The 27087-nt window shown below is 46.1% G+C and overlaps 1 protein-coding gene across 1 annotated transcript in view; it reads left to right on the top strand.

Annotated features, from left to right (window-relative positions):
- The first annotated feature begins 3936 nt into the window (after window positions 1-3936).
- The window catches only part of WDR75 (WD repeat domain 75), a 552173-nt gene continuing 529022 nt past the window's right edge, over window positions 3937-27087 (top strand). Inside the window, exon 1 of the mRNA XM_069615630.1 lies at window positions 3937-4088. Coding sequence (XP_069471731.1) covers window positions 4003-4088 — 86 coding nt within the window. The 5' untranslated portion in view covers window positions 3937-4002. The remainder of the gene's footprint in view (window positions 4089-27087) is intronic.

Raw genomic sequence — 27087 nt, forward strand, 5'->3', positions numbered from 1 at the left:
AAAGACAGAACAAAAGACTTTATGGCACAATACTTTAAAAGTTAACTGCTGCCACCAGTTCATCCTTAGCGCACTTGTACAAACACCAAAAAATCCTTGGAGGGTGGCTAGTGCCATTAAACAAACGGACCCCTATGTGCGTTACTGGAAGGTACTTGGCACATAGATAAAAAGTTACCAAGAAATGGCAACATAGTCGAAGAATAAGGAAAACATAGTTACCCAGTACTGACAGCCCGAAGGACGTGTCAGTTTCCCCATAACAAATGAGCAAAAGTCCAGATGAGTGCAGCTGAAGGCTGTGCTCCACTGGAAAGTCAGGTTAGGTGAGCCAAACAAAAGCAAAAAGTTCAGTGGGGGCTCATAAATGGAGGGAAAATTGCACCGAAGGAAAATCGTTCCTAACAGCTCCCATTGGCACTTCCCTCCAGGGACCCCTTCCAGCACTTGTCCACTCCCCTGCTCCTTCAATCCCCATCCCCTGCACTTCGCCTCAATGCACTTGTACAGCCAAATGCCACAAGGCCTAGTAGGACCACAAATGTACATTTACTATTTATGCCATTGTTATTAATTCCCCTGTTCCCTTCCCATTTAGCCTTGTGGTGCTTTGAAAGACAATTCTGTTGTATTTATTTATTGGGTATTTATAAGGCGCTTATACATCAATAAATTGTGTTTCAAATTGCCCACAGGGCAAAGGGAAGGGAACAAGGGAACAGAACAAGACAATGGAACAAAATAACAATGATGAGCAAAAGACAGAGGTGGTCCTACTAGGCCTTGTGAACATTCAGAACGCTTAAGTGCAGAGAGAGAGAAGGGACAGCTGGTAAGTGCTATTGGGTCCACAGAGTGGGAAGTGCCAGAGAGCCAGTTGCAGGGCAACAGGTAAGTGCCAAAGTGATAATTTGGTAGAGGGGGTCACCTGCAAATACAATAAGTGCAGGCCTGTGAGACAACACAGCCCAGTGGGAGCTCAAAGGCAAGTTCAGGGGAGGGCGGATGCTGCAGGCGATTGGGCAGAAGGCCTGGACCCAGAAGGACACATAAGGGCCAAGGCCACCTATCTCAGCGACTGTGGGGTTTAGTATGGGAGGGAGAGTGGGAAGTAGGAGGAGAAGAGGTAAGTCTTGAGGAGTTTGCTGAACTTGAGGAGATCCTGCTGAAGACAGAGGAAAAGGAGGCTGCTCCAGAGGAGGGAGCCAGCCAAGGAAAGAGAACGGCCACCCACTAGCTGCTTAGAGAAGCTCTCGACTAGCAGAGAGTTGGATCCGGAGGATCATAGAGATCTCGAGGAAGAGTATTTGGTGTGAGCAAGTTGTAGATAGCATGGTGCCGGGCCCCAGACAGCCTTATGGATGATGCAGAAGGATCTGAATTTGATCCTTGCAGCCACCAGGAGTCAGTGGGGAAGTGTTATGGCTGGAGAGATATGGTCTCTGGGCTGGAGGCCAAGGATAAGTCTTGCAGCCCTATTCTGGATTAGCTGGAGGGGGTGAAGAGAGGAAAAAGGTAGATTGAGGAGGAGGCTGTTGCAGTAGACCAGCCTAGAGAGTACCAGAGCTAGGAGGTGGAGTTGGAGATGCGCCTTCTTAGCAAGGTCCAGGATGTGAGGAAGGAAAGAGAGAGAGGAGTCGAAGTAGACTCTGAGGTTTATGGCTTCAGAGGAAGGAGATGGGGGAGAGCCCATAGGGGGTGGCCAGAGTGAAGGGAGGAAAGGAGGAATAGGAGTCCCAATAGGAAGGATCTCAGTCTTGCTGTCATTGAGACAGATCATCGAAGGCGCACCAAGACTGGATAGCAGACAGGCAGTCAGGAATGGTAGAGGAAGTGGGAAGAGGTTCAGAGGGAAGTTTGAAAAACAGTTGGGTGTCATCTGCATAACACTGGAAGTGCGGTGAGAAAGTGGAGATAATGTGAGCAAGCGGGGCAAGATAGATGTTAAAGAACCAGGGCGAAAGGATAGAGCCCTGGGGAGTGGCGATAGAGGTGGGGGAGGAGAAACAACCCAGGATAACATGGGCAGGACAGTGAGTGAGGAATGAGGTCAGCCAGTCCAGTTCCCACGCAATATAATTAAATTAAATAATAAGTAATTCTCAAATATGTCCCTGTTCATCAGCTCTTGACTACAATGCTGTCGTAAGGTCCTGCCTTCCTGCTTGTGCAACGACAAGGTGCTAAACTGGAGGGCACTGCAGTGCTCAAATAAATATGCCCCACTGCACAAAACACATCTCTCCCCTCTGCTGCTCGTAAGAGATACACAAACTAACCCTTTCCCTCAGGCAGGCCAAATCGCCCCTCTGTTAGGTTGACCAGACGTGCCGATTTTCCCGGGACTGTCTCACAATTGGGGCCTCTCTCCCTGATGCCCCAGAGTTTTTTTTTTTTAATTAAAAACCCTGTCCCGGTTTTAGGGAAAGGGACGGTGACCACTGACATATCCATCACAAAATTACTGAATATTGATAGTGGCTAGAGCAAAACCAAAAGGTGATGGCTGGAAGGTTTTGAATCAATTGTAACCACTGGCATAGCTCTGGGCAACCGACCTTATCAACCCCTTTCAACCTGCCAAACGATTACAGAAGGGAAAACACCAAACGCAAATCAGGCAAAAAGGGCAGTCCAGCATGTACTGCTAGGTCACATCCCTTCTACACAAGACCCCAAGCATCCCCAGACATGTTTTGACCTCATTGGGCATCCTCAGGGAGGAGTAGCTTGGGTCTTAAGGCCCAGCCAGCAAGGGACCCACATCTGGGCGTACTGGTCCCACTCTGTGTGACTAAAGCAAAACCAAATGGTGATGGCTGGAAGGTTTTGAATCAATCGTAAGTGTGGAAGGTTGCCCAGCAGTGTCAGTGGTTCAGATTAATTCAAAATCTTCCACCCATCACTTTCTTTCGGTTTTAGTTTGTCTCCCTATGTTTGAGAGGGTATGCCCAGACGTGGGTCCCTTGCTCGCTGCGCCATAGGGAATCAAACTGCACCTCACTGAGGAGACCCAACAAGGCCGAAACATGTCTGGGGTTGCTTGTGTTTCTGTGCAGAGGGGACCTGGCCTAGCAGTTTCAGGCAGGGCTGCTACCATTGGTTGCAGTACATGACTGATTTGCATATGGCAGGACTTCTTTTGCAATGGCACAGACGGGCTAAAAAAACAAAAACGGTGGTGTGGAAGGTTGCCCAGAGCAGTGCCAGTGGTTCGGTTTAATTCAAAACATTCAACCCATCACTTTTTTGGTTTTAGTTTGAATAGTGATCTAAAATCCAAGAAGGATCTGAATAATTCACATATTTTCCTGTATCACATTATTTTGTTATCCTCTCCTTTTTTTTTTTACATTCTCCTGTATCACATTATTAACCTATCTGTAAACTGTTATACTGGAAATTCGTACCTAAATGTGTCCCTCTGCACAGGATACATTTTCAAGTATGTCCCACTGCACAAAACACACCTCGCCTCTCTGTTGCACATAACAAATCCCTAAATTACCCCTCTCCAGCTGACAGGACCAAACAATGCCCCTGTACAAGAAAATAAAACGTATTAATGTAAACTGGCTTACTAAAAATTCGCCTGGCAACGAGGAATGCCCGTGTTCAACCCCATTGCATAAAGAACACTCTCTTGCACATAAAGAATCCCCAAAATACATCGAAATATTCATTTCTCCGGGCAGGCCAAAGCACCCTGCTGTACTAAAATAACAGCCAAGCATGAGATAGCTTTTAAGGCTCTAGTAGAACAAAATCGCTTGGCTCGGCCAAGATGCTGAATTAAGGTGCCCTCTTCCCCTTTCGGCCACAAGTCTACAGCAGCCTTCCCGCTCTCGCCACGCTTTCCAAAAACGACACGTTGATGAAGTACACGACCTGAGCCACGTGACTTTCCAGACACGCTCGAACGTGCAAACAACGTGAGGACTAGGAAAGTTAAGTTTCTAAGGTCCTTTTCTCGATTGGGAACTAGGCACGTCTATAGTCGATATGGTGTCCGCAGCGGAGATCCGCGTGGTTCGCTGCGGAGGTAGCAAGCTTAACTTCAGGAAAGCCCTATTCACCACCGACTCCAGGTGAGGGACATGGAGAGTAGCCACGTATTACTTTCAATAGAATCGTTCAATACCGGACGGGTGCTGCTGTGGTATCTTTACTTGAGATATTTCGTAAAGTGGAAACTATCTTTAAAAAGTTAGTGTTTCTGGCTGTAGGGATTTTATTTTTTTGTATCAAATTGATGGCAAATTTTGTGGCTAAGGTGCAACATGGGTTTTTATAGTGTTCTCGTGTTTACCGTGTCCATGTGTAAGAAGACTTCCCAGTCCTTTTATTATTTGGAATTCTGGGACTTGTATTTTTTTCACTTCCTCTGTTAAATTTCGCAAAACTACAATTTTGGAATAGTTTGAAAAAACGGAAAAGGGTGCCCTGCTCGCGCAGGTCAACCGCAAGCTTGTTCTGGTTGTAGTGCCATTTTCACTAACATTGTGTAATTCTGAGCCAATAACTTAATCCCTTTAAGTATCTGAAAATTCTTGCTTTGATGCAACACATTACAGCAACATTGTGAACTCTTATATAACTGGATTTGTTATTACACGGCAGCCTGCAATATCCAAAAGCCTGGAAATAATGTTTTTATTGCATGCTAGTTTTGACTTCACAACTGACCTGTAATAAGAAAATGACACCAACAGCTCAGTAATCTACTATTACGCTTCAGTTGTGATGTAACAGTGCCTGCTACTGTCTGAGCCAGCAGAATTCTGGGTGTCCCAGCAGAAGTTAAAGCTTTTAAAATTCCTTGCCTTTTACATCGTTTTTTGTGACTGTAAAGCTATTTATTGGTATAACCCTGCATGTCTCTTGAAGTACAGAATGAGAACGTTTTTTTTCAATACATTTCTTTTAGAGTGTTATGATATGGTATTTGTAACGCGCCTATACACAAGTGTTTCAAGGCGCGACGAGGCAGGGAGGGAGGGAAACAAGGGGAAGAAAGACAAACGATCATACTAGGCCAGGTGTCATTCAGATCGGGCAAGTGCAGAGGTAAGGGGAAAAGGAGAAAGTGCAGGGGGAGGAGGTGGGGGGGAAAGTGCAGTACACGGTAAGTAGCGTAATAAAATAATAAATAATAAATAAAAGGGCCAGCTGGTGGCAAGTGCGAGGTAAGTGCAGAGCAAGTGCTAGGAAGGGGGCTGTAGGGATACAGTGACAGTCCCACAGTGCAGGGGGAGCCAGGGAGGCAGTGCAAGTGGAGAGTGGCTGGGCCCTGGACCGAGGTCGCTGAGAGTGGCCAAGATGCAGGTTTAGTGCAGAATTTCAGTGGGGAGTTAAGCAGGTTTAGCAGGGGAGAGGGAGAGAGAAGGCAGAAGCGAAGAGGAAGGTTTTGAGGTGCTTCCGGAACCGGAGATGGTTCTCCTCAAGTTTCAGGGAGGCAGGAAGGCTGTTCCAGAGGGAGGCCCCTGCTGCGGAGAGAGATCTACCCCCAGCTCGTTGCTTCGAGAAGCGGCTGACCATGAGGGAGTTGGAGACGGATGAGCGAAGGGCTTGTGAAGGAAGATATTTAGGAAGAGAGAGTTGAAGGTATTTAGGCCCCAGGCCCCAGAAGGCCTTGTGGACAATGCAGAGGGTTTTGAACTTAATCCTCGCAGCCACTGGGAGCCAGTGAAGAGATTTCAGTCCTGGAGAGATACGGTCCCTGGGCTTGAGGCCAAGGACAAGTCTCGCAGTTCTGTTCTGGATAAGTTGCAGAGAGTGGAGGCAGGCAGATTAAGATAGAGGCTGTTACAGTAATCCAGGGCTTGGGAGACAGTGAGCTTCTGGGGGAAGGAGAGGAAGGGAAGAATACCTCTGAGGAGGTGCAGCTGGTAGTTTGACTTCTTAGAGACGTCAGATATATGAGGAGAGAAGGAGAGTGTGGAGTCGAAGATGACCCCAAGGTTTTTAGCCTTGCAGGAAGGGGGCCAAGGGAGGCCGGCCAGAGAGCTGCAGGGAAGGAGGGAGTGGGTGTGCCGATGAGTAGAATCTCAGTCTTACTGGCATTAAGGCAGAGGTCATTGGCGGCACACCATTCCTGGATAGCAGACAGACAGTCGGAGATGAGGGAAGAAGAGGAGGAGGCCGAGGGTAGCCTGAAAATGAGCTGGGTATCGTCCGCATAGCACTGGAAGTGGGGGCAGAGAGCGGCGATGCGGTGGGCAAGGAGTGCCAGATACTGGTTGAAAAGCCAGGGAGAGAGGTTGGATCCCTGGGGGACACCACAGGTGGAGAAAAAGATGTCGGAGAGGAAGGAGCCCATTTGGACCTGGGAGGGTCGACCGGAAAGGAAAGAGGTCAGCCATGCCAGAGCCTGACAAGTGATACCCAGGTTATCACGGAGACGGTTGAGCAGGATGGAATGGTTGACAGTGTCAAAAGCAGAGGAGAGATCGAGCAGAATGAGAACACAGGGAGTGTTGGAATCGAGGTTCAGGAGCAGGTCCTCACGGATGTTCAGGAGAGCAGTTTCCGTGCTTCTGGCCGCTCTGAAGCCGGATTGATGGTCATGAAGGTTACCAACATATTCAGCATGGAGGTTAAGCTGGGAGATGGCCAGTTTCTCCAGGAGCTTGCCCAGGAAGGGAGTAATGGAGATTGGGCGATAGTTGGCCGGGCAGGAGGGGTCGGAAGAGGGTTTCTTGAGGAGGGGGTGCACAAGGGAGTGCTTGAGGGGGGATGGGAAGACTCCAGAGGCGAATGAGTGGTTGCAAAAGTCAGCCAGGGCAGGAGCCAGGGAGTCGATGTGGTCCTTGATGGTTTTGGAGGAACAGGGGTGAACCTGTTTAGACGAGGCTTTCATAGATCGGACTTGTCTGGAAACCTCATCAGCAGAAAAAGGTGGAAAAGCAGAGAAGGAGGGCGGAGGGGCGGCTGCAAGAGAGCAAGAGGAAGAGCCGGGAAGAGAGGGAGGGAGGTGAGAGGAGGAGAGCGAGGACAGGATGTCCTGAGTTTTTGAGATGAAATGCGAGGCCAGTGCCGTGCAAAGGGCCTGGGAGGGGACAGGAGAGGTAGAGACTGCAGCAGGGTTGGCCAGCTCCTTGCAGATTTTAAAGAGTTCGGCCGAGTTGTTAGATGCCTCAGAGATGCGGGCTTGGATAAGGGCTCTCTTCTTGGTGAGAACGGAGAGCCGGTATTGCCTTTGGAGCAGGCGGCAGGCCAGTTTGTCAGAGGATGAACATGAAGCACGCCATTTCCTCTCTGCCACCCTGCACTTGCGTTTTAGGGTGACGAGATCCGAGTCATACCAGGAGTTACATTTGGCTTTGGGCTTCAGGCGGATTCTCATGACGGGGGCAAGGATATCGAGAGTATCAGATATAGAGGAATAGAGCATGGAGAGGGCTGTGTCAGGGTGGGAGTCAGCCGAGGGGGGAGAAGGGGGCGAGAAGGTAGCAGCGAAAGCCTCAACTGACACGCGCTTCATGGGTCGGATGACCGAGAAGGTGGGAGGCAGTGAAGAGGGTGGCTTTGCCTGTGGGTTAGGGAGGGAGAGGTAGGAGGATAGGAGAAAGTGATCGCTCCAGGAGAGAGGAGTGGAGAGAGGGAGGGAGAGGGGAAGGTCAGAAGAGATCAGAGCATCAAGAGTGTGCCCTGCAGAGTGAGTAGGCCCAGACGGGAGAATAGAGAGTGAGAGAGAGTTGCAGAGTTCGCGAAAGAGACCAGTGGGGGGACAGGAGGCATCGAGGTGGATGTTGAAGTCACCGAGAAAGAGGAGTTGGGTGGTTGAGGACAGGAGTGAGGAGGAGAGGTCAGCCCACTCAGAGAGGAAGGAGGAAATTTGACCAGGTGGCCGATAGATAGTGGCCACGGTAAGGGAATGGCTAGGAGAGAGAGAGAGTCGGCAGACAAGACATTCAAAAGAGGAGTAGGTCTGCGTAGGAGTGACAGTGGCAGGAATCCACTCAGGGAAGATAAGGGCAACACCACCCCCTGAACGGTTAGGCCTGGGCATGGAGAGGATCTTGTAGCCATCAGGTAGGAGTGTGTCGAAGCTGGTGGCAGAGCTGGCAGTGAACCAAGTCTCAGTGAGACCGAGGACGTCGAGGTCCAGTTCCTCAAGAAGGCGACAGATATCAGAGGAGTGCTTGATGGCAGAGCGAGAATTTAGAGTGGCAATGTGGAGAAGGTTGCCACCCTTGAAAAACTTCCGGGGAGGGGTACAGATCAGAGGTACGCCCTGCGGAGGTGTTGGAGAAGGAGTTGAAGAGGGAGCAAGAGAAGGGGCAGGGAGGGAGGGGAGAGGCAAGGTAGCCGAGGACAGAGGAGGGGGGACAGCGGGAGCGGAGAGGAAGTTGATGAGGCATGGGAAGCGTCTATCAAAGAGGTGAAGGTTGGCCTGAGGGCCTTGGACCAAGACGGTCCCGTTAGCATAGACATTAATGATGGCTTTAGAGGAGTGGAAAGGGGCCAAGAGGACATCCCAACGGGTGCCACCATTAATGGGAGAGGTGGAGAAAGGAGAGAGCACAGCGACCATGTGAAGGGTCCATAGTTCAGGTGAAGGCACGAAAAAGAGAATGTCAGTGAGAGTTTCCTTGGAGCAGGCGCTCGTGTAGGTGTCAGCGATAGGGAGGCCTGGGTTGGAGACCAGGATGTCCTTTTTAAACTTTTCCCTACCGGATTTAGTGAGGAGAGCAGGATAGTCAATGGAGAAGCAGTTAGAGTAGATAGGCGAGATAGAGAGCACCATGGAGTAAGAGGGGAGGCGGACGACACGAGTATGCAGACAGGAAGTGAGTGGAGGACACTAGGAAACTATTTTTCTGCAACACATTCAAAGCTGCATATTAGCTATTTTTTCCCTCCCAAAACAGTTTCTACTTTGATTATATAGATCTGCTAATTGAAGATCTTTTACATTAGATTAAGCAAGCTGCCAGGTATTAAAGGGGATGGCAATGTGTGGCCATGTATTTGCATTAACAAAATACCCTATACTGTATTCGTTCCTGTGTTTACTCACTGACCTCATTGGTGACTTACAATATCCTTCTAATGTACAGTAGGGGGAACTATATCCCACATAATTTGACCCGGATCTGGAATAGAGTGGGTAGATTAGTTGTGATGAGGGGGAAAGGCAAAATTGCAGTGCTTTGTGTTTGTTTACAGGTGAGAAGTGTAAGAGGCAGGAAAGTATTTGTGTCCTGAGGGGGTGGTCTTGTGCAAGTGTTGGCCAAGGGCTAAGTATGTCCATTTCAGTAAGGGATGTTCTTTTCTGAACTTTGATTTATTTGAAGTTTGGGTGGATGGGCTTCAATCGTCCCCCAAACCCCACCCTGTCTTTATTTCTCTTTTTTATCGAGATGTATGGGAGTGGCTGTTGTGGAGAGAAACTGAGTGTTGATCAAAAGGTGAAGTGTTCTTGGTGTTTACGTGCTGCTTTCAAATTGTAGGTCTTGCTGTCAGTTGTATTGTGGAGAGAGGTGGTTGTAGTTCAACAGACCTTCTAAATGCTGTTTGCTTAGTTGATTCTTGAAAGTATCAGGGAGGTGATGGTCACTATCTGATGCAGCGGAGATGGCAGGAGGTTTTTGGCTGTTACGTTAACTAGGGGTTCCAGCGTGAGTACATAGTTCATTAACATGTCTAGGTTTTATAACTTTGGATAGTTTAGGCGGCTACTCGTTTTGAAAGACCGTAGAAGACATGTATTGGGCGTGCTGGGGATATCATTATTTTCGTTTTGTCTGGGTTCAGTTTTAGGTAGTTGGCCATCATCCATTCGCTTATTTGTGTGAAATTTGTGTAGGTAGATGTAGCGCCGCTATGGTTAAGAAAACAGAAAAGATGCTGTGTTCGTTGTCTATCTAGAACGGCTGGCTTACTTGCTCCTGGTTAAGGGCGGGTGAACGTCTACCTGTTAATGTTGCATCATTCAAATGCATTTTTGGCATAGTTTTTGCTGCAGGGTTTTAATGCTTTCAGCTAATTACAGCAGAACACTCATGCTCCTGAAAGTAACTGAAATATCCATGCCTCCTAAGCGGAAAACATACAACGCATGATATTTTGTGCTAAAAACAACGTAGTCAAATTCACTTAAGCTCTGTGGGTTAAAATGGTGAGCAGGAAGATTTCCACTCCTCCCAAATCCACTGTTATTTCTGCTGTGCAAAATGCAGACCTTTCTCCCACATGTATTCCTTATTCTGAGGCAGCCATGGAACCATGTAAACAATTGGATTAGTTTCTGAACGGTAGATCTATTGAGGGTCTTGCAGATTTCTGGTGGGATGACGCTCCATAGTGCAGTTGTGAAGCAAGAAAAGGTTCGTTTTGCAGTCTTTCTTACCAGTATCCTATTTCACACTCTTTGCTGCTTCTGGTGTTGGGTTGACAACCGGGAAATTACTAGCTTTTTTTTAGTTGGGTAAGGTAGTTCCTATTCACATGGCCTTGAATGTGATGAGGGTAGGTTTGAAGATGATCAGTGCTGCTGTTGGTGGTCAATAGGTTTCCTGAGCTAGATGGGCTTTAATATTCTTACATCTACGACCAATCTTGGCGTGGGCCCAGTCAGAAATGCAGCCTGTGTCGGTTTTCTTGGGTTTGTGCTCTTTGAATGACAGGTTGCAGCCAAAGGTAAATCCAAGGGATTTGGTGCTCATAGGTAGAATCTGCGTGATTCATACCGATAGCCATGATGTAGAAAGAGCTCGGTTAGCTGGGTTGCAGAGGAGTACAAACTCTGTTTTGATGGTTTTGAGGAAGTGACAGAATGAGGCACAGTCTTCAGGAATAGCGTTCATCCCTGGAATTTCTGCAATGGTTGATGAAATGATTGAAAGCTCTATGCAAACGGCAGGCTTTCCGTTAAAGATATTGCGGGGCACCCCCTTTGACATACTTGAGGAAGGTCTTCAAAACGGAGCAAGGCCGTTGTGCGATAGTAAATTCAGCTGTGGGGAAAACTGTAGCGGCCTTGCATGGGTAGATCTCATTGCAACACTGTTTTAGCTGTATGGGGGGGGATCTGCTCTTTTTCTGGCTTGTAGTTGAAGAATGCCCTCCTATTTACGTTGCAAAGTTGCCCAACTTATTTTTGCAAATGAAGTAAAGAAGACGGAGTGCTGCACTGTGCAAAATCGTGCTGGCCTCACATGGGGAGGTGTAACCGCTAAATAAAGCGCAAAGTCATTCGTTTAGTTTAGACTGGATTTATTCAAAGCTGCCAGTGTTGGCTTCTTTGTGGGTATCCAGAGCTGAGGCTACGCACACCAATGTATTCACGGGCGTGGAAGACGAAACATTAACTGTGAATAAAACACCTACCATGAGGTGGGAGCTATGAACGTTAGTGGATTGGCATTGACAATGAACTGCTGAAGAAACACACAGAATACATGTCTTTTTAAGGCAGTTGGGGCATGATGATTAATATTTAAGGAGTAGTGGCACACCTATGGGCACCTGATGTAATCAATGTTGGATAACAACTGAGTGCGCATGATAAAAATGGGGCAATGTTGGTGAAATGTAGTATAAGGGCAGACTGGTTTCTCATCTATATGCATGAAGGTTGTCCTTTGGTGCACTTTGTTCCATTATCCATTATTCCTTCCTTCCCAGTCAAGTTATCTGTTCTTTTGTTAATCAACTTTAATAATATGTAGGCAGAGTAAATGAGTAGGAGGGTTGGGGCATGGAGTGATATGGCCCCTGAAGGCATGCTGTCAATTCGGCTATAATTAACTTGGCGACGGCACATCAAAATGGGGCAACTAATGGTAGACGCATCATTGAACAAGACTCTTGGATGGGCTAATGCTGTTGATGTGGGTTTGGGGACCTACTTTATTAGTAGGGAAGTGATCTCACTGGCTTTTGGCCATTTTAAGAGGTTGCAGGGGCAGGAAAATTTAAGATGGTTAGGACCATTGAAAGTGTAAAACTGGAACATTTTCTTTTAGATATTAGAGGGAGGTAGTAATCGGAATAAATGATTTAATTGGCATTGGATTCTGGGGGTATAGTTCGGATTAGTAATCACAATGTATATAATTGTACTTTTAAATGGTCCATTGTTTGTTGGATTATTTCCAAAAGAGAGATTTTTGTCCTTGTGTTGTTGTGTCCATGTACTTTGTGTTTAAGAGAGAGAAGTGAAATGCGCTCTGATTTGCCTTTAATTGGAAGTAATTGCAAGATTTATGAAGGGCTCACAGTAAAACTCGAATCTAGCAGTTCTTTTTTGCCAACAGTTTAGAACGACATACGATGTATGTGTGGAAGATGATTTCTAATCTCATGAAGAAGCCTATCTGGAAATCTTTCAGAAAATGGGGTTATTGCCACTTGGAACGTTAAAGGCTTGAATTGTCCAAGGAAAAAGGAGGAAAATACTGTCCAGATTCTGGGCAGATGGTGCATTTCCTACTTAGCTTACTTAACAATTCTTTTCAAAGTCAAGAGGGGTAGGGATTATTCTTCCGTAAAGGATTTGGTATGATGATGATAGAAAAAGTGACAATGGATGATGAGGGTCGAATTATTCTGGTTGGTTTAAGATATAAGGGCAGACTAATAATGCTGGACTCTGTGTACGGACCCTGCCTGCTGGGTTTGTCCTTTTTTCAGGACCCTAGCTACATCTTTGCGGGACATGGATGGCGATTGTATTATTCTAGGGGGAGACTTTAATTGTGTGTTGGATCACTAGGTGGATAGATCCTCTTCGTGCAAATTCACAGGTCAAGGGTCGAGTAGAGATTTTCCGGGATTTGTTGATGTATTTAATTTGACATCTGGGGGACGTTACACCACAGGGATAGACTTCTCTATCCATTCCCCATTACATGATTCTTATAGTAGACTTGATTATTTTTTAATATCTGATAGGTTAGTAGAACAGGCGATGGATGCAAACGTGGGTGAACGTTGTCTTTCTGATCATTCAATGGTGACGGTAAAACTAAATTTTGGATACTGTCAGCCTAATTATTTTAGGTGGCGACTTAAAACATTTAATTTAAAGGATGAGAAAGTGTTGGAACCTCTGGACAATTTCATTACTGATTAATTCACGGAGAATAAGGGATAAACTGATAGTCTGGTTGTTTGGGACTCCTTTAAGGCCTCTGTTTGGGGTGAGTTCATGAATTGGACTTCTCGAGTGAGGATCTCGGAAAGGCAAAGCTAAAGGACATTGAGTCAGGGTTAGGAGAATTGCAAAGCAAGTATGCCCCGTCAAAGACTGGATAGAATAAACTCAAGATGGAGAACCAAGGAAGTACTAAGGATAGAAGTGGATAGACAGGCTGAAATGGGTTGGTTTTTTATGAAACCAAGATATTGGGAGGAAGGGTATCGAGGGGGTAGGCGTCTAGTGAACAAATTAAAAGGCCTGACAGATCATATATTCAAAGGATAAAAAATGAATTTGGTAGAATGGCAGTTAAGAAAAAGGAGATTGTTTTCGCTCATTCTATGCATCCCTCTATGGTGAAGAGCTTGTCCCACAGGCATTAGTTACATTCTTTGATAAAATAGATCTTCTGTGATTATCAGAAGAGGGTAAGATTTCAATGGATGTTCAATCACCGTACCCAAAATACTGATGGCAATAGATCAACTTGGGCTACCAGTGCAATTTTATAGATCCTTTGGCACCGGAACTCTGAGTTATATAATCTGTTCCTAACATAGAGGGTCGCTTTGCCCTTCAATGAATGAAGCGATAATCACTTTAATACCCAAGTCAGCAAAGGACTTCTAAATGTAGTAGTTATCACCAATCTCGCTTCTTAATGTAAAAATATTCAAACAAGTTTTGACTAATTGTCTGGATAGACATGTGTGAAGTAATCAATCCCAGGTGGGATTCATGAGGCATAGACATGGGTATGATAACATTGGAACATTAATAGACATTACAGGCTTGCCAGAATCTGAAGTTGGGGGGAAAATAATATTTTTTTAGATGCTGAAAAGGCTTTTGATAGTGCATTATGCGCTCCTTGAAATGGGGTTTGTCATTATTCCTAAATGCAGTTGGTGCATTACAATCTGATGTTACAGCCAGAATTTGGGTTAATGAGGAGCGGTCCTCACCCTTTCAGCTATTCAGAGGTACAAGGCAAGGTTGCCCGCTATCTCCCTTTCTTTTTAATATAGCATTGGAACCACTTCTAGCTTACATTAAGCAAAAGCATTCAAGGTAAGGTACTCTCCTACGCAGATGATATGACCATAGTTTTGGCAAATCCAATGGAAGGAGGGGCTGTTGTGAAGAATCTATTTGAAGAGGTTGCATTACTTTCAGGGCACAAAATCAATTTTGGGCAAGGGGGGGACTGTGGCATTTGCAGTAATGAACTTGCTGATTGGAATTGTCAATGGACAAGACAGTGTGAGGTATTTAGGAATATACCTGATTTGTGACATGAAGAAAATTGTGGAATACAATGTCAGTAAGTGGGTTGAGGTGCTTCAAAGAGATATACGTAGATGGGAGCGTATTCTGTTTGACCTAAAGTGAATGTGATTAAAATTATGTTATTACCCTAAGTGCTTACAGTCACTCCCTCTGAAATTCTCAAAAAAGGTGTTGAAATGTATTAATAGAATATTTCAGGAATTCTTGCGGGTTACCGGGAAGCGACCGACAATTCCACGCTATATTATGACCCGTAATGTTGGTTTTGGTTACCCAAAACTAGAGAATGACCGCAGAGGATTTATGTTGAAAGAAATCAGCCTGCTATTTTGTGGAGGACAGGGATTAGATCCAATGTGGGTTTTATTAGAAAGAGATGGACTAAAACCTTACAATTTAGGTAGTTTGCAATTTTCCCAAAACAGTATAAACTATTGTCACCACTAAGAATGCATTAACATTGTGGATATTGGGGTGTGGACACAGTCTATTTATGCATTGAGGCATCTATCTTGTATAACCCGGGGTTACAGATAATAATTATTGAATTGGCGTAGCTTGGTTAATAAGGGAATCCTAAATATTGGGGACAACTGGCAAGAAAGGAGAATGATGCCTTTTGTGGGGCTTCTGGAGAAATACGGTCTGAGTAAAAGGGAGCTTTGGGAGATGCAGGGCTCTGAAGAAATTGCTACTCGATGGACAACGAAGTTGAGTGCAGCAATGATGAGAAAATGTAAGATCTGTGAACTATTTGATACTCAACCCGTATGGTTTCAACCTTTCTTAAAATTATGCCAGAGGAAGGCCTTTTGCTTGACTCCTGGGAGAAATTACGGCAGACCTGGATTGGTGAGCAAGGAAGGAATATATCAGTGAAGAAATGGGAGGGGCTTTGGAAGGTAGCTGTTGGAGGCAAGATGGATTTAAATCTATGCTATATTCATCAGAGGGTCTTAGGCCGCCTCTATTGGACTCTAGTACGAATAAGCGAGTTGGGTATGATGGATAATGAAAGCTGTCAAGCAGCGCTTGAGCCTATATTGCTACAATAGATATGTTTCTTGCTCAGTAATACAATGTCCAGAACAATTTTCAGGGTATTTTCTTCAATGTGCTTTAATTCCGAGGATCTAAAACAGCCGGCCCGTGTTTCGACCTATACGGTCGTTCTCAAGGCTAATTGTTCAGTATACGAATAGTTGAAAGATGCATGTTATTAACATCAATGTTCATGTATTACATTTCCAATAAAACCAATACATTGTAAATACAATGGTAGTGAGTACATACCCATGATAAGGTTGGTGACAGATGAGATCAGTAGAGGAAAAACAAAGCAGAAACCTTCTGTCAATCATACTCCATTATTGTCTCATCATGTTAAATCTACACTAGATGCAGTCCCAACACGTGTTCCTTCACACGTCATTGACATCCTATGTTAGGGTTATAGTTGGTAATGGTTGGTTAATGATTGATTTGTTTTTGTGCTCTTACTCAATAGTTCCTTCGCCCATATACAATGTGGGATCTATGCTGGCTCCTAATGCCATATATTGTGTCTGCTGTGAATTGCCTTGTGCTTCCAAAATCTCAGAGGTATATCACCCCTGGAACCATATATAATTTACACCTTGGTGAGTACTTATTAATGATTAGTTGGTGGTGAGTTAATTTGTGGTCAACTCACCAGCTTCTTCAGAAAATATCTCTAAATTTAAAATGAAAATCCGAGTATTGATATCTACTTAATGCATCCAAGTATCCTTAAGTTGTTTGATAATTAAGCACTTCTCATATAGGTTACCGGTTATCCTTGTACAATGTGGTTCAATTCCTGATCCTTAATAGTCCTCACAATTGGAGACGTCTCTTTTGTCCAACAGTATCTAGCTGAGACATAAACAGTGATTATAGATTACTATGTAACTATTGGCTCCTGAATACCAATTATTGGTTGGTGTTCCTTATTAGTATCATGAAATACAATTCCTTGCCAGATAGGCTGGCTCCTAATTGGTTCTGCTCAGTGCCTGTGTAAACATGGCAGATTAAAAATGATATATATTCCAATTAGGTAGACCATACTTGTTTGGTCTAATAACTGAACAAATCTAGAAACTTCAAATGAATAATATACTGTGTGTATATAGATGTCCTTACCAGATATTCCGACTCCTAATTAATTCTTAGATGTAGTAACGGGCCATTTGTACCAGGTCTTCTCAAATATTTGCTGTGTCCCAATACCTGTGACTAACATATGGATATTCAAATGCTATTGTATATGCCCGTCCTAAGGCACCCACGGCCAGCTTTATTTACTTTTTGGCCATATTATCAGTCCAGAGACTGCAAGTCCACTGGGCTAGGCCACAGCTAGATAACCTGACAAGCACTTACCCCACTGGCGTTTTGTGATCGGGATTGATCCCGCGTGACTTCTACTGCATTCGCGGCATTTTGAATTACATTAAATAAGGTAAACATTGCGTGTGACCATGCCGCGTCATTCGCGTTTGTCAACAGTGGAGCCGCGATTCACTAAATCAGAGTAAATATTGAAGAAACGCTAGTGTATATTATGGTCCTATATTGATCCTGCTGTTGTGTAGCAAACTGCATTATAAAGACATTGCCACATTCAGTTAAATGGAACATATCTTAGTCTCGTAAATTCGAGATGAAATAGATGGGTGATCAGCCCATTGGTCTTCCGTGATAGGTCCATTCCATATTGTTTCATGGTGATGTCGCCATCTTTGAGGATCCTAGCTCCTAGAGATTCCATGTAGAGGTTGAATATGTATGGTACCAGGAAGGACAGCTGTGGGACTCCTCACCCCACTAGACAGTGTGTTGATCCAATGTTTCCTCCAGTTGAATGAACTGGTGTCTGTCTAAAAGGTACAAGGGTAAGCTAGTCAACAGTGTCGGCAATCCCTCTGCTTGGCCAAAAATGTTATTGTTGAAAGGTCATTGACATTGAAAGCTCTGGTGAGTTAACATAGGTTATGGCGACATGTCCCCTCCCCCCACCTCCTACCCACTTTGTCCATGATGTTCACTACCTAGAAGTGGCCTGCTATAATCCTTGCCCTGGGGGTCTTGCCTTGCCCATTTGTCGGAAGAAGGCAGAAGAGCCAATGCCAACTGTGGGCTGGGTTTCTGGTGAATCGCAAAAACATAGTCAAGCTTGCAGTGCGACTTCGGATCTGTCAGTTTTGACAGTCTAATTCTCCAGGCGTCCATGTTTATGCAGGCAGCTTTCCCTAAGGGACTGCTGGCTTAGATCTTGGGAAAGTGTGCGAGGACATTTTTCTCGCCAAATCTGCAGGGCTTTTTTTTTGATGATTCAGGCAGGGATTTCTGGTAGGACAGCAAAGTGTTTATGTAAGGGTCTGCATCATGCCCGATCCTGTGGCATCTAGCACCCGTACTCCCCATTCCAATCAGGACGTCTCTACAAGATCACCTTTGCTCTCAGCAATAGTACTTGGTATGACAAGGACTTGTGGTTCTGCGGTGACCCTTAAAGCATTGAGGAATGACCTAAGATTGCTCAGCTGGCCTGCCCAAGTCCAAAGTTAAAATACAAGCTTTGAGCAAAGCCATTGCAGAGGCTCTGGAAAAAGAGCAAGGTTAGAGGACCAGGAAGAAAGGCCCCTGACGCTAGGGGCTGATGCATGGCCCGACCTGATGAAGCATATTTGAGCGACCTTGGCGTTTACAGCTGGCTAACAGCATCAAGAGGAAGATTGTGACTACTTGAGTAGCTGTGATGTCATAGCCAGCTTGAAGATTCCCTTCATTCAAAATGGCTATTACATGGCAGTGATCCGACTCTGAGAAGAAAAACCTACATAGGCTATTGCTTGGAGATAGTGTGCCTGTCAAGGTAAGCAAATTGGCATTACCTGAAAAAATGACAGTGTGGAATCTGATTATCTGGTTGGATAATCCGGTGATAGCTGCTAAAGATATTGCTCGACGTTAGTACTAGGAAGGTGGATTCATCCTTAAAGAGTTATGCCAGATGTAATCTTGCCCTCCAGGCCAGCATTTCTCAAGGCTCTGGCCTTGCTTAAAGACATGCAAAATATGCACAAAGTGATGGAGAAGGAGGTAGACTGTAACAATGCCTTTCTAAGGATGGAGCAATTGACCCAAAGTATTTCAGATGCTGCCATGGACCCTGTCTCAGAATCGGCCTTCTAGCATGTGCCACCCTTTGTGGCCATGCTTCATTCACATAAGGGAAGACGGACCCTAACTAGAAGAGCATATTCCCGGAGATCCCTTTCTTGGGTTCCATGCTGTTTGACTGTTGAGATGTGGCTCAACCAAAATGAGGACCATACTTGACTGCAGCCTCTCCCGAGCCATTTGCTTCCACTGAGCAAGACCAGGGGTTTCTGAAGTAAAGACTCGGACACCCTAGCTCGTCATAATCCAAGAACAGTCAGTCTTGACTACTGGCGCGATCTTTCTGTAAGGGGAAAGGGCAGGTGTTGTGCCATGGTGGACATCCCAGATTTAAAGTTCTTGGACAACGTACATCATTGCGCGCAGACAGGCTGGTAGATTAACAATAATTCCCTCACAGCAGGTAATAATGAGGACACTGGCTCCGTGGGACCAGTGCTTTTCTCAGAGAACACAAACTCTTGCATAAATAATCCACGGTTCCAGTACCTCTATCGGAAGGTGAGCAGAATTTTGCTTTCCATATTTCTCTGGTCAGGAAGAGCTTTGGGTCAGGATAGCTCTGGTTTCACAGTGGTATTCCGCTTGAAGCATCTGGCTCAATGTATGTGTTTCCCTAACTTTAACATGGAGGCAGTCCAGAAAATCTTGCCACTGGCCTGTGGTTTGTTGTCTTTGGAAGGCACTTTGAACTTTTGTTTTGCACCAACTTGCTGGCACCAGACACATGTTTATCGGGATGATTGTATCATTGTGGGTCAGATGAAGCGGGTAGCGGAACAGCATACATGTAAGACTTGTGGCCTGTTTGGGTTTTCATCAAAATCCCACCTTATCCCAGTCCAGAGCTGACCTTCATAGGTGTACAAATACGCAGATCGGAGATTGACGTTCCTCCCCAGTCGAGAGCCCTCAAGCTGAGGAGCTAAGGGACTATCTGCCATAACACTTGATAATAACTGGCAATGTTAAATCCTCAGTTACAATGGTTGTTGGAACACCTACCCCCTACACAGAGTTTCCTTGGACTCCCTCCCCCGTCCCTCCTCTTTGTCAGTGATCTTGTCAGCAGATGCTAGTCAGCTGGTGTGGCTCTCTGAAGAATCAGCTTGCCCAAGGTTGATTACCTTTTTTGGTAAAGACCCAATCCTCCAACTGAAGGGGGCTGGCAGCTGTGCTGAATGCCTTGGCACACAACTCTCCTTCTCTGCAGGGGCGGATGGTTTTGCTCTGGGCTAACGATTCTTTAACACAGGAGACTGCAACCTATGTCTCTCCAAGTGTTTATTTTCATTATTTATTTTGGTTTGGGTATTGAGTACAGACCTAGCTTCAGGAAGAAGCAGGGCACAGTAGATCAGAGGTTAATAGGAATATGTTAAAACAGAGCTCTGTTGCATTAGTTATGCAAAAGGAGCAGTAACTTAATTGTGAGGTGATGTCAGCTGAGGGTGGGATGAGCGGTGCCGCGGTGCATGAAGGTGCTCCCTTAAGAGGAGGGTCTTGATCTCATTCCTAAACTGCATTGGGTGGGTTCAAGTCTTTTGATGGTTATGAGGTTCCACAGCCTCTGGGTGTAAATAGAGAAGCAGTTTAAAATTCCTTTTTTGCAAGTCTAATCTAACCAAGTAATGGCTTCTTGCAGAGTGTTTGCCACCAGAGATGATGACCCTGTCTGCCAGTTAAAAGGGAGCATGCAAGGTGACCACTTTGTAAATGGTGCAGCTGTTCTTGTAGGCAATCCATGCAAACAATGTAGTTGAGCAAGTGTCGGGTGTAATGTCATATTTGAGGGGGGCTGATTTGTAAAGAGTGCTTCTCCTTGGTGCCAGGGTGGAGATGGGTAAGGCGGTGTGCAGGGCATTTCCATCGTCCAGATGAGGGCCTGTACCGAAAAGTCCTTGTCTGAAAGGAAAGGGAGCTAGTTGGTACCACATGGCAGGGTTTTCATTGCTACGTGCTTTTTGAAGGAAAGATGGACCATGGAATCCATGACATGGCAATGATATATGTACGGTGAAGCTCTTTATGTTCATGGGTTCTGGAGTTTGTTTTATTGTTTAGGAGGAATTCCACTTTGGTGACGATGAGTTTGAGATAGGCGCTGGATTTTCAGGTTTGTGTCTGGATGAATCTGCTCTTGAGCTTGTGAACCTATTTAATTTAAGCTATGTTGAGGAAGACCAGAGTATGTGTGTATTGGTGCATGTGGATGTTGTGGTTTGTAAGGAGGGATCACGGGCCCCATTGAGGTTGAAGATCAATGGTGAGAGGATTAATCCTTTTGGGAATCCACAGATGACTGGTAGTGGAAATGTACTGGAGGTATCCATCTTTTGGTCTTCGAAGGATGATCACACACATTCCCATGCAGTTTTGTAGTATGTCAAGTGAGGGATTATTGATCCACTGTGCCAAATGGTGCTGAGAGATGGAGAACTAGAGGCAGGGGTCTCCGATCATCGAGGATGTAGGGAGCAGTGTCTGGCATTTGCATGGTGGTAGTGTTTGTGCTCATCTGGTCTGAAGCCAGATTGATTGGCATGTAACAGCTTGTTGTAAAATCAATCTGCAGTAACAAAAGTAAGGTGTGACATTCTCTACCCCTGTGCGTCCCCACCCCCCTCGCTCCCCCCAGCGCTCTTTGCTTGACTCTTGGCCAGTTCTCCTGAGTGAATGGGTGCCTTTTTCCACGCTCACGTATTCTTTTACTCCACCTTTTGGGAACCATTTTCTTTAACTCTTTTGGAGTCATGCTTTCCTCCAACTTTTAAGGCGTCTACAATGTACTATTGCAGTACACAGCACTTTCTGTGAAGTGTTGCTGTCACCCACAAATGTGGGTATAGCCCTCTTATTCAATTTTGTTCTAGGGGGGGTGGCCCCCAACTCGTGAGGGACTAATCGAATAATATATACAAACAATTGAGTACAGTGTACCCCACCCTTCTGACTAATGAAGTGCACTTGTGATCAATATAGTGCACCAATCACACTAGTTACTAACCAGACTATTTTTGTGCTGCACTTCTGATATCTGTAATAATTACATTAAGCATATGTTTTGTGCTATAATATGTATGAAGACTTGTTTTAATACTTGTTTTCTAACACTAATAGTGAATCCATTTATTTTTATCAGCTCATGACTGTCTTGTGATCAATACGACAGGGGGGTTTGTACCCAGTCTGGCTGTTGCTACTATCGGTACCATACTGTGTGCAAGAGTGGTGTAGCCTGTACTCAATTGTTTGCATATAGTGTTGCTGGGAGCTCCATGAGCTACCCCCTTCGTTTGTTTTTTATCTATTATTATTTTTTTTTTTTGTAATTCTTTCCCTTGCGTTTAGAAAGGACGGGGGACAAATTTGATCCTAACCTTTTATTTTGTGGAATCAGCACACCCCACCTTATGAGTGCCCGGTGGACAGAATTTATCCCTTTTTCCACTTCTCCTGTAACTTTCTTAGTGGCTGGTGGCAGTCTGTGTATTTTACTGACTTTTTTTTTTTACTTTTCTCGCAGGCTGTGGTAAGGGACACATGGGTCACCATTGACCAAAAATGGTGGTTGTACTTTGTCCTCGCCAATTCATGATGACTTGTCCTTTCTTGGGCCGCCTTCTGCCTTCCTGGCTGCGGGAGGTCCTAGTAGTTTTTTTTTTTTGTGTCTTTGGCAGGCTTCCTTGCGAAAGCCCGCAAAGGCCCTGAGTGCTTAGAGGACACCGGAACTCACATGATATTTGTCCTGCAGAGGTCTCCCTGGGTCCAGTTCTAACTGGGAGAGGCTGGCTGTCCTTTTGGACAAGCCACCTCCCTTTGTTTGTATGAATATCTGGTTATGGGTGGATCTAGCTGGTTTCTGCATAAAAGGTGAGGGTCCTGGAGCAGAAACTTAGTTGACCACTGGAAAGAAGAATCCGAAGGATGTCTGCAGCCACCGCCAGTGCCTGCTCAGTAACTGCTGTTGCTCCAACCCTCATCCGTTTGCTGGGGAAGATTCAGATGGGACCTCTACTTCCCTTGGACTGGTGGGCCTAACCAGTCTCGAGACCCACTACAAGTTTGGCTGTCGCACAAAGTGCTGCAACCTTCCAGGGCTGCAATATCCCAATACCCTGGGTACTAGGCAATCGTGCTGTGCATTATCTCGTGAAGCACGGTTTCGGCCGAAATTTTGTGGGCATCCTTCTGGGCCTACAGTGACTGGTTGTGCTCCGCGATGGCTTCTCAACCGAGTCGGGGACTAAGAGACAGTGAAGTCTGCCGAGGGACAACCGTCGCTGCTCTGAAGCCTGTGTCGAGTCCTAACTAACTGGGATTGTGATAATTACCTGCTGAGCTCATTGCAAGAAGGTGACACTCTGTTCCCACCAGTTCTTCTTCAGCTGGCAAGCCAAGGGATCCGGAGCCTGCTGTCGCCTCACCATGGGCACTAGCCGGTGATATTGCTGCCTTCACAACGGTACTGGCCCGCTCCTAGGTACTTACCTGGCTGCTTGCTTCGCTGATCTCTGCTCCTCCTGCACATCCTGAGACACTTTGGTGTGGATGACCCAATCGTGTTCTCCCTGGCCTTAGGACATCAGTCGTTGGGGCTACAATCCTTGCAGGGGGGCCTACCTAACCTTCCTGAACCATAACCATTTCATTTACCTGAAACATAGAGGAATCCTGCTGACCATTCAACGCCTTAGATGACCTTCAGACTCATCCCCAGATAGGGTTGAACTTTCAGAAGTATTGGCTGCTTATTGCATTGTATTGGTTAATTGATTTGTTAACCTAAAGCTACTGATTGCTTGCCTGTGTTCCATCGAAGGTCTACTATTTGAATTATTTGAATTGAGTACTGCAAAGTAAATCTCCTACTGCATAGATGTGAATTATCTTCTTACCTAAATCCTAGTATTATTTTGCTTGGTGTATATAATCATCATCATCATCAGTTTTACGTAACAAAGTGTTTTTCCTTGACTGAAAGTGTGCTCTGAGGTCTTTGTGCTTACCTACAGTCCTCCTCCCTCCTAGACTAAGCCTGGATGCTTGATCATGGCTACCAAACCTTTTGGGTAGTTAAGGACACACCTAAGTGTTAGAGCCCTGTAAACCCAAGAGCAAGTCTTTGCTCCTACCACAGGTGGACTTTTATAGAACTCTTTAACAATTACAGTTATATTGGAGCCAGAAAGCTTCCTTTATGTAAATAGACTGAAGGAAGAAAAAAAAAGTACATTGCTAAACGCTTTGCAAAGAAGTCTGACAAATTGACAGGAACTGTACATAATTGAAACATGCAGCACCATATTGACATTGAACCAATTTCAGATTCCATAAATGTAGTATACCTTCCTGCACCACTGGCGGTGGTATCTATGTACCATGTTTTATTATATTTACTTTTTTGCAGAGGTAGTCTAGAGTCCTGGATGTATAGTACATGGACTGACCTAGTATAACAAAATCCTTTTTTATCACTAATACCCTCTCAAATTGAACGCATTGCCATGCTATTTTTTTCTTAATACTTGCAAAACATTGCCTTTGCATTGCAATAGTATCTTTTGAATAACAAAAATCACTCCAGATTTCCTGTCACTTTCCAATGTTGTACCAGTTGGGTTGTGGGGAGGTGGGGGAAGGGGGCTTATGTACTGATTTTGTTTAATTCTGTCTGATATATTTCTAATCCTAAGCCCTTAAAATGGAACATTGCATGGGCACAAAACACAGAATATGACGTGATCTTACTTATGTTAGGAAACATTCCTCTTTACTGCGCGTTTCCTTCCATTTCTATGCGCCCCCCAACATTTTAATTTTCGTATCTGACCTGTTAGTCTTTACACTGGCTTTTGCTCATGTTATGGGGAAACTGACATGTCCTTCAGGCTGACAGTACTGGGAAACGTTGTTTCTCTTAGTCTTGTTAACACTTGTAACTTCGTTTCTGATGTTTGTTAATCTGCTTAGAATCACTTGCTGTGCATATAGTCCGACATCCAGTGGTCACTGTGCATCTTGCCTTTCGGGGACCGAAAGGGGACGTTGGCATAGGCGTGTCCTAATAGTGACATGCAGTGTACCCAAAATCCCTCACGTGCCAAGATCCCTCAGATTGTTTTTTTCCACCCAGACTTTTTTTCCACCCAGACTACTGGTCGCCTTAAGCGGAGCTCGTAAAGAGACATTGCCTTTGTCCCTTTTGACCTTTGGTCAATTTGTTTAAATATTGTCTTATAAAACCACCTACCGGTCCTCTCTTCGATAGCCATTCCGGGATCCCTGCCGAGACAAGACTTTCGACGGATGGTGATCCCATCGGCACTGCCGACCACGTGGCCAGGCCATCGAGGCCTACACAGTAGGGAGAGTGGGGTCGCGGTGGACATTTCTGTCTCATACTGAAAATGCCTTTCCCTGTCTCCTAACTTTCCTTTTCGGTCGTCGTCACTGGTAACGTCCTCTGCTATGGAGAGGACTCCATTTAAATTTTGCCCGGGTTGTAAAGGCAAGTTCCTGTGGAAAGATGGACATAAGCGGTGTAACCGCTGCTTGTCCCTCGAGCATGACGAGGTTGGTTGCGCAATGTCAAAGGCTGATTCCTCGCCCGCCGCCGCGACTGCTGAATGTGACGAGGGTGACGGTGATGACGCAACCTCCGCAATGGAGGTTATGGACCTCTCGATGGAGTGCTCTCGCTCCGCGGCGTCTGTCCCCGGCCCTGATGGGCACGGCTCTGGCCCTGCTTTGAGGGATGTACATCCCGGCGACACTGACGGACAATTACAGGTCACAAAATACACAACCCCCGGCCATTCTTCGACAAAGTCAAAGAAGGCCTCTGTGCCAACGGGGACACCGTCCCAGCCGGCGGTCCCCTCCGATTGCAAGGGTCGGCAGCCCTCCCCGCAGCCGCAATCGCGCCTAGCGACTGGGCCTATAACTACTAAGGGCGCTATCCCCAAAGTATCAGGCGCCGGCGAGGCGCATAGAAGGAAGGCGTCCGTCGACGCTAAGGTTCCGCCTCCGCCGAAAACTCCACACGACCAGCTCCCGGCTGGGAGGATGGTCGCTGAGAGCATTGTGAGAATCTTCTCCGCTGATACTCAGAAACGGCACACGAAAGAATCGCCGAAGCCTACTGAGAAGGTCAAGGAGACACCGAAACCTAGCGAAGATGCGACGGGAGTGTCGGAACCCTCCCCTTAGGTCGAAGTAGAGACTCAGAAACACTCCTCCACTGTTAGGCCCACGAGGAGGTTTCTCGGAGGGCGACGGGGGGGGATTTCCTCCACTTTGTGGGAGATATCTCGACATTTAGAGGAGGAAGAACCCGTTTCTCCACTGCGAGACCGTTCTGGGTCCTCCCATTGGACCAGGGAGAGATTTGAGTCCTGTATGGATAGGATAGATAGGTTTGTGTCCTGTTCTGTCCTGACCACACCTAAGAGGCTAAGGGATGAAGATCCTCGGGCCCTCCAGCCAAGTTCCCACAACTTTTTGACCCCCCCCCCCCAAGGATTGAGAAACACTTCAGCCCCTCCCCCTCTGATCCTCTATATATTAGAGGTATTTCCATCCCAGACTCTCTGGTGACCACCACGAGGAAAAGGGCGGGTGTTCCTCTATCCACCGGAGAAGAACCCCCTGATATGGAAGGTAGCGGGCTCTATGCACTTGGGAAGAGGGTTATTGCCAACAATACAACCTTGTTGGCCAGTTACGCTGATGCCCAGTGGGCCCTGTTACGCAAAGGCCTACAGGAAGTCCCTGAACTACTTTGCACCCGTCTTTTGACCACAGTTACCGAAGGCACCCTAGTGAACCAAAGCATCATTAAAAATACCTTGGATGCTGCAGAAATCGCTGGGCGTTCCCTAGTCCAAGGCGTACTCCTCAAAAGACATGCATGGCTTAGAAACTCAGGTTTCAAGCCAGAGACTCAGGCGTCCCTCATTAATAAACCCCTGGAGGACTCCTTCACCACCCCCGCAGTGCAAGCCACTCTAACACAGACGCATCCCTCACAGGATGGGGGCTCGCCTATCCCATCAGACGGCGCACAGAGTTTGGACTTCAAGTGTGGCGTCCAACCATATAAACCACCTGGAATTGTTGGCGGTCTTCAAAGCCCTGAAGGCCTTCCAGACACATCTACAAGGAAAGACAGTGCTGTTCCTCACGGACAGCACCACAGCCATGTATTACCTGAACAAGCAGGGGGGCGGGCACTCTCAAGGTCTGTCCAAGCTGTCCCAGTTCATCTGGAAGTGGGCTCTCGAACACATGTTCCTGTTATCACAACATGTACCAGGGGAACTCAATCTCCTGGCAGACGGACTCGGCAGAGACTTACTCTACCCGCAGAGTACGAATGGCAATTACATGGAGACATCATCTCCAACGTTTTCGCAGAATGGGGCTTCCCAGAGATAGAC

This window comes from Ambystoma mexicanum, chromosome 9 (genome assembly GCF_040938575.1).
Source record: "Ambystoma mexicanum isolate Mex_15411 chromosome 9, UKY_AmexF1_1, whole genome shotgun sequence".
In the NCBI taxonomy this organism is placed as follows: Eukaryota; Metazoa; Chordata; class Amphibia; order Caudata; family Ambystomatidae; genus Ambystoma; species Ambystoma mexicanum.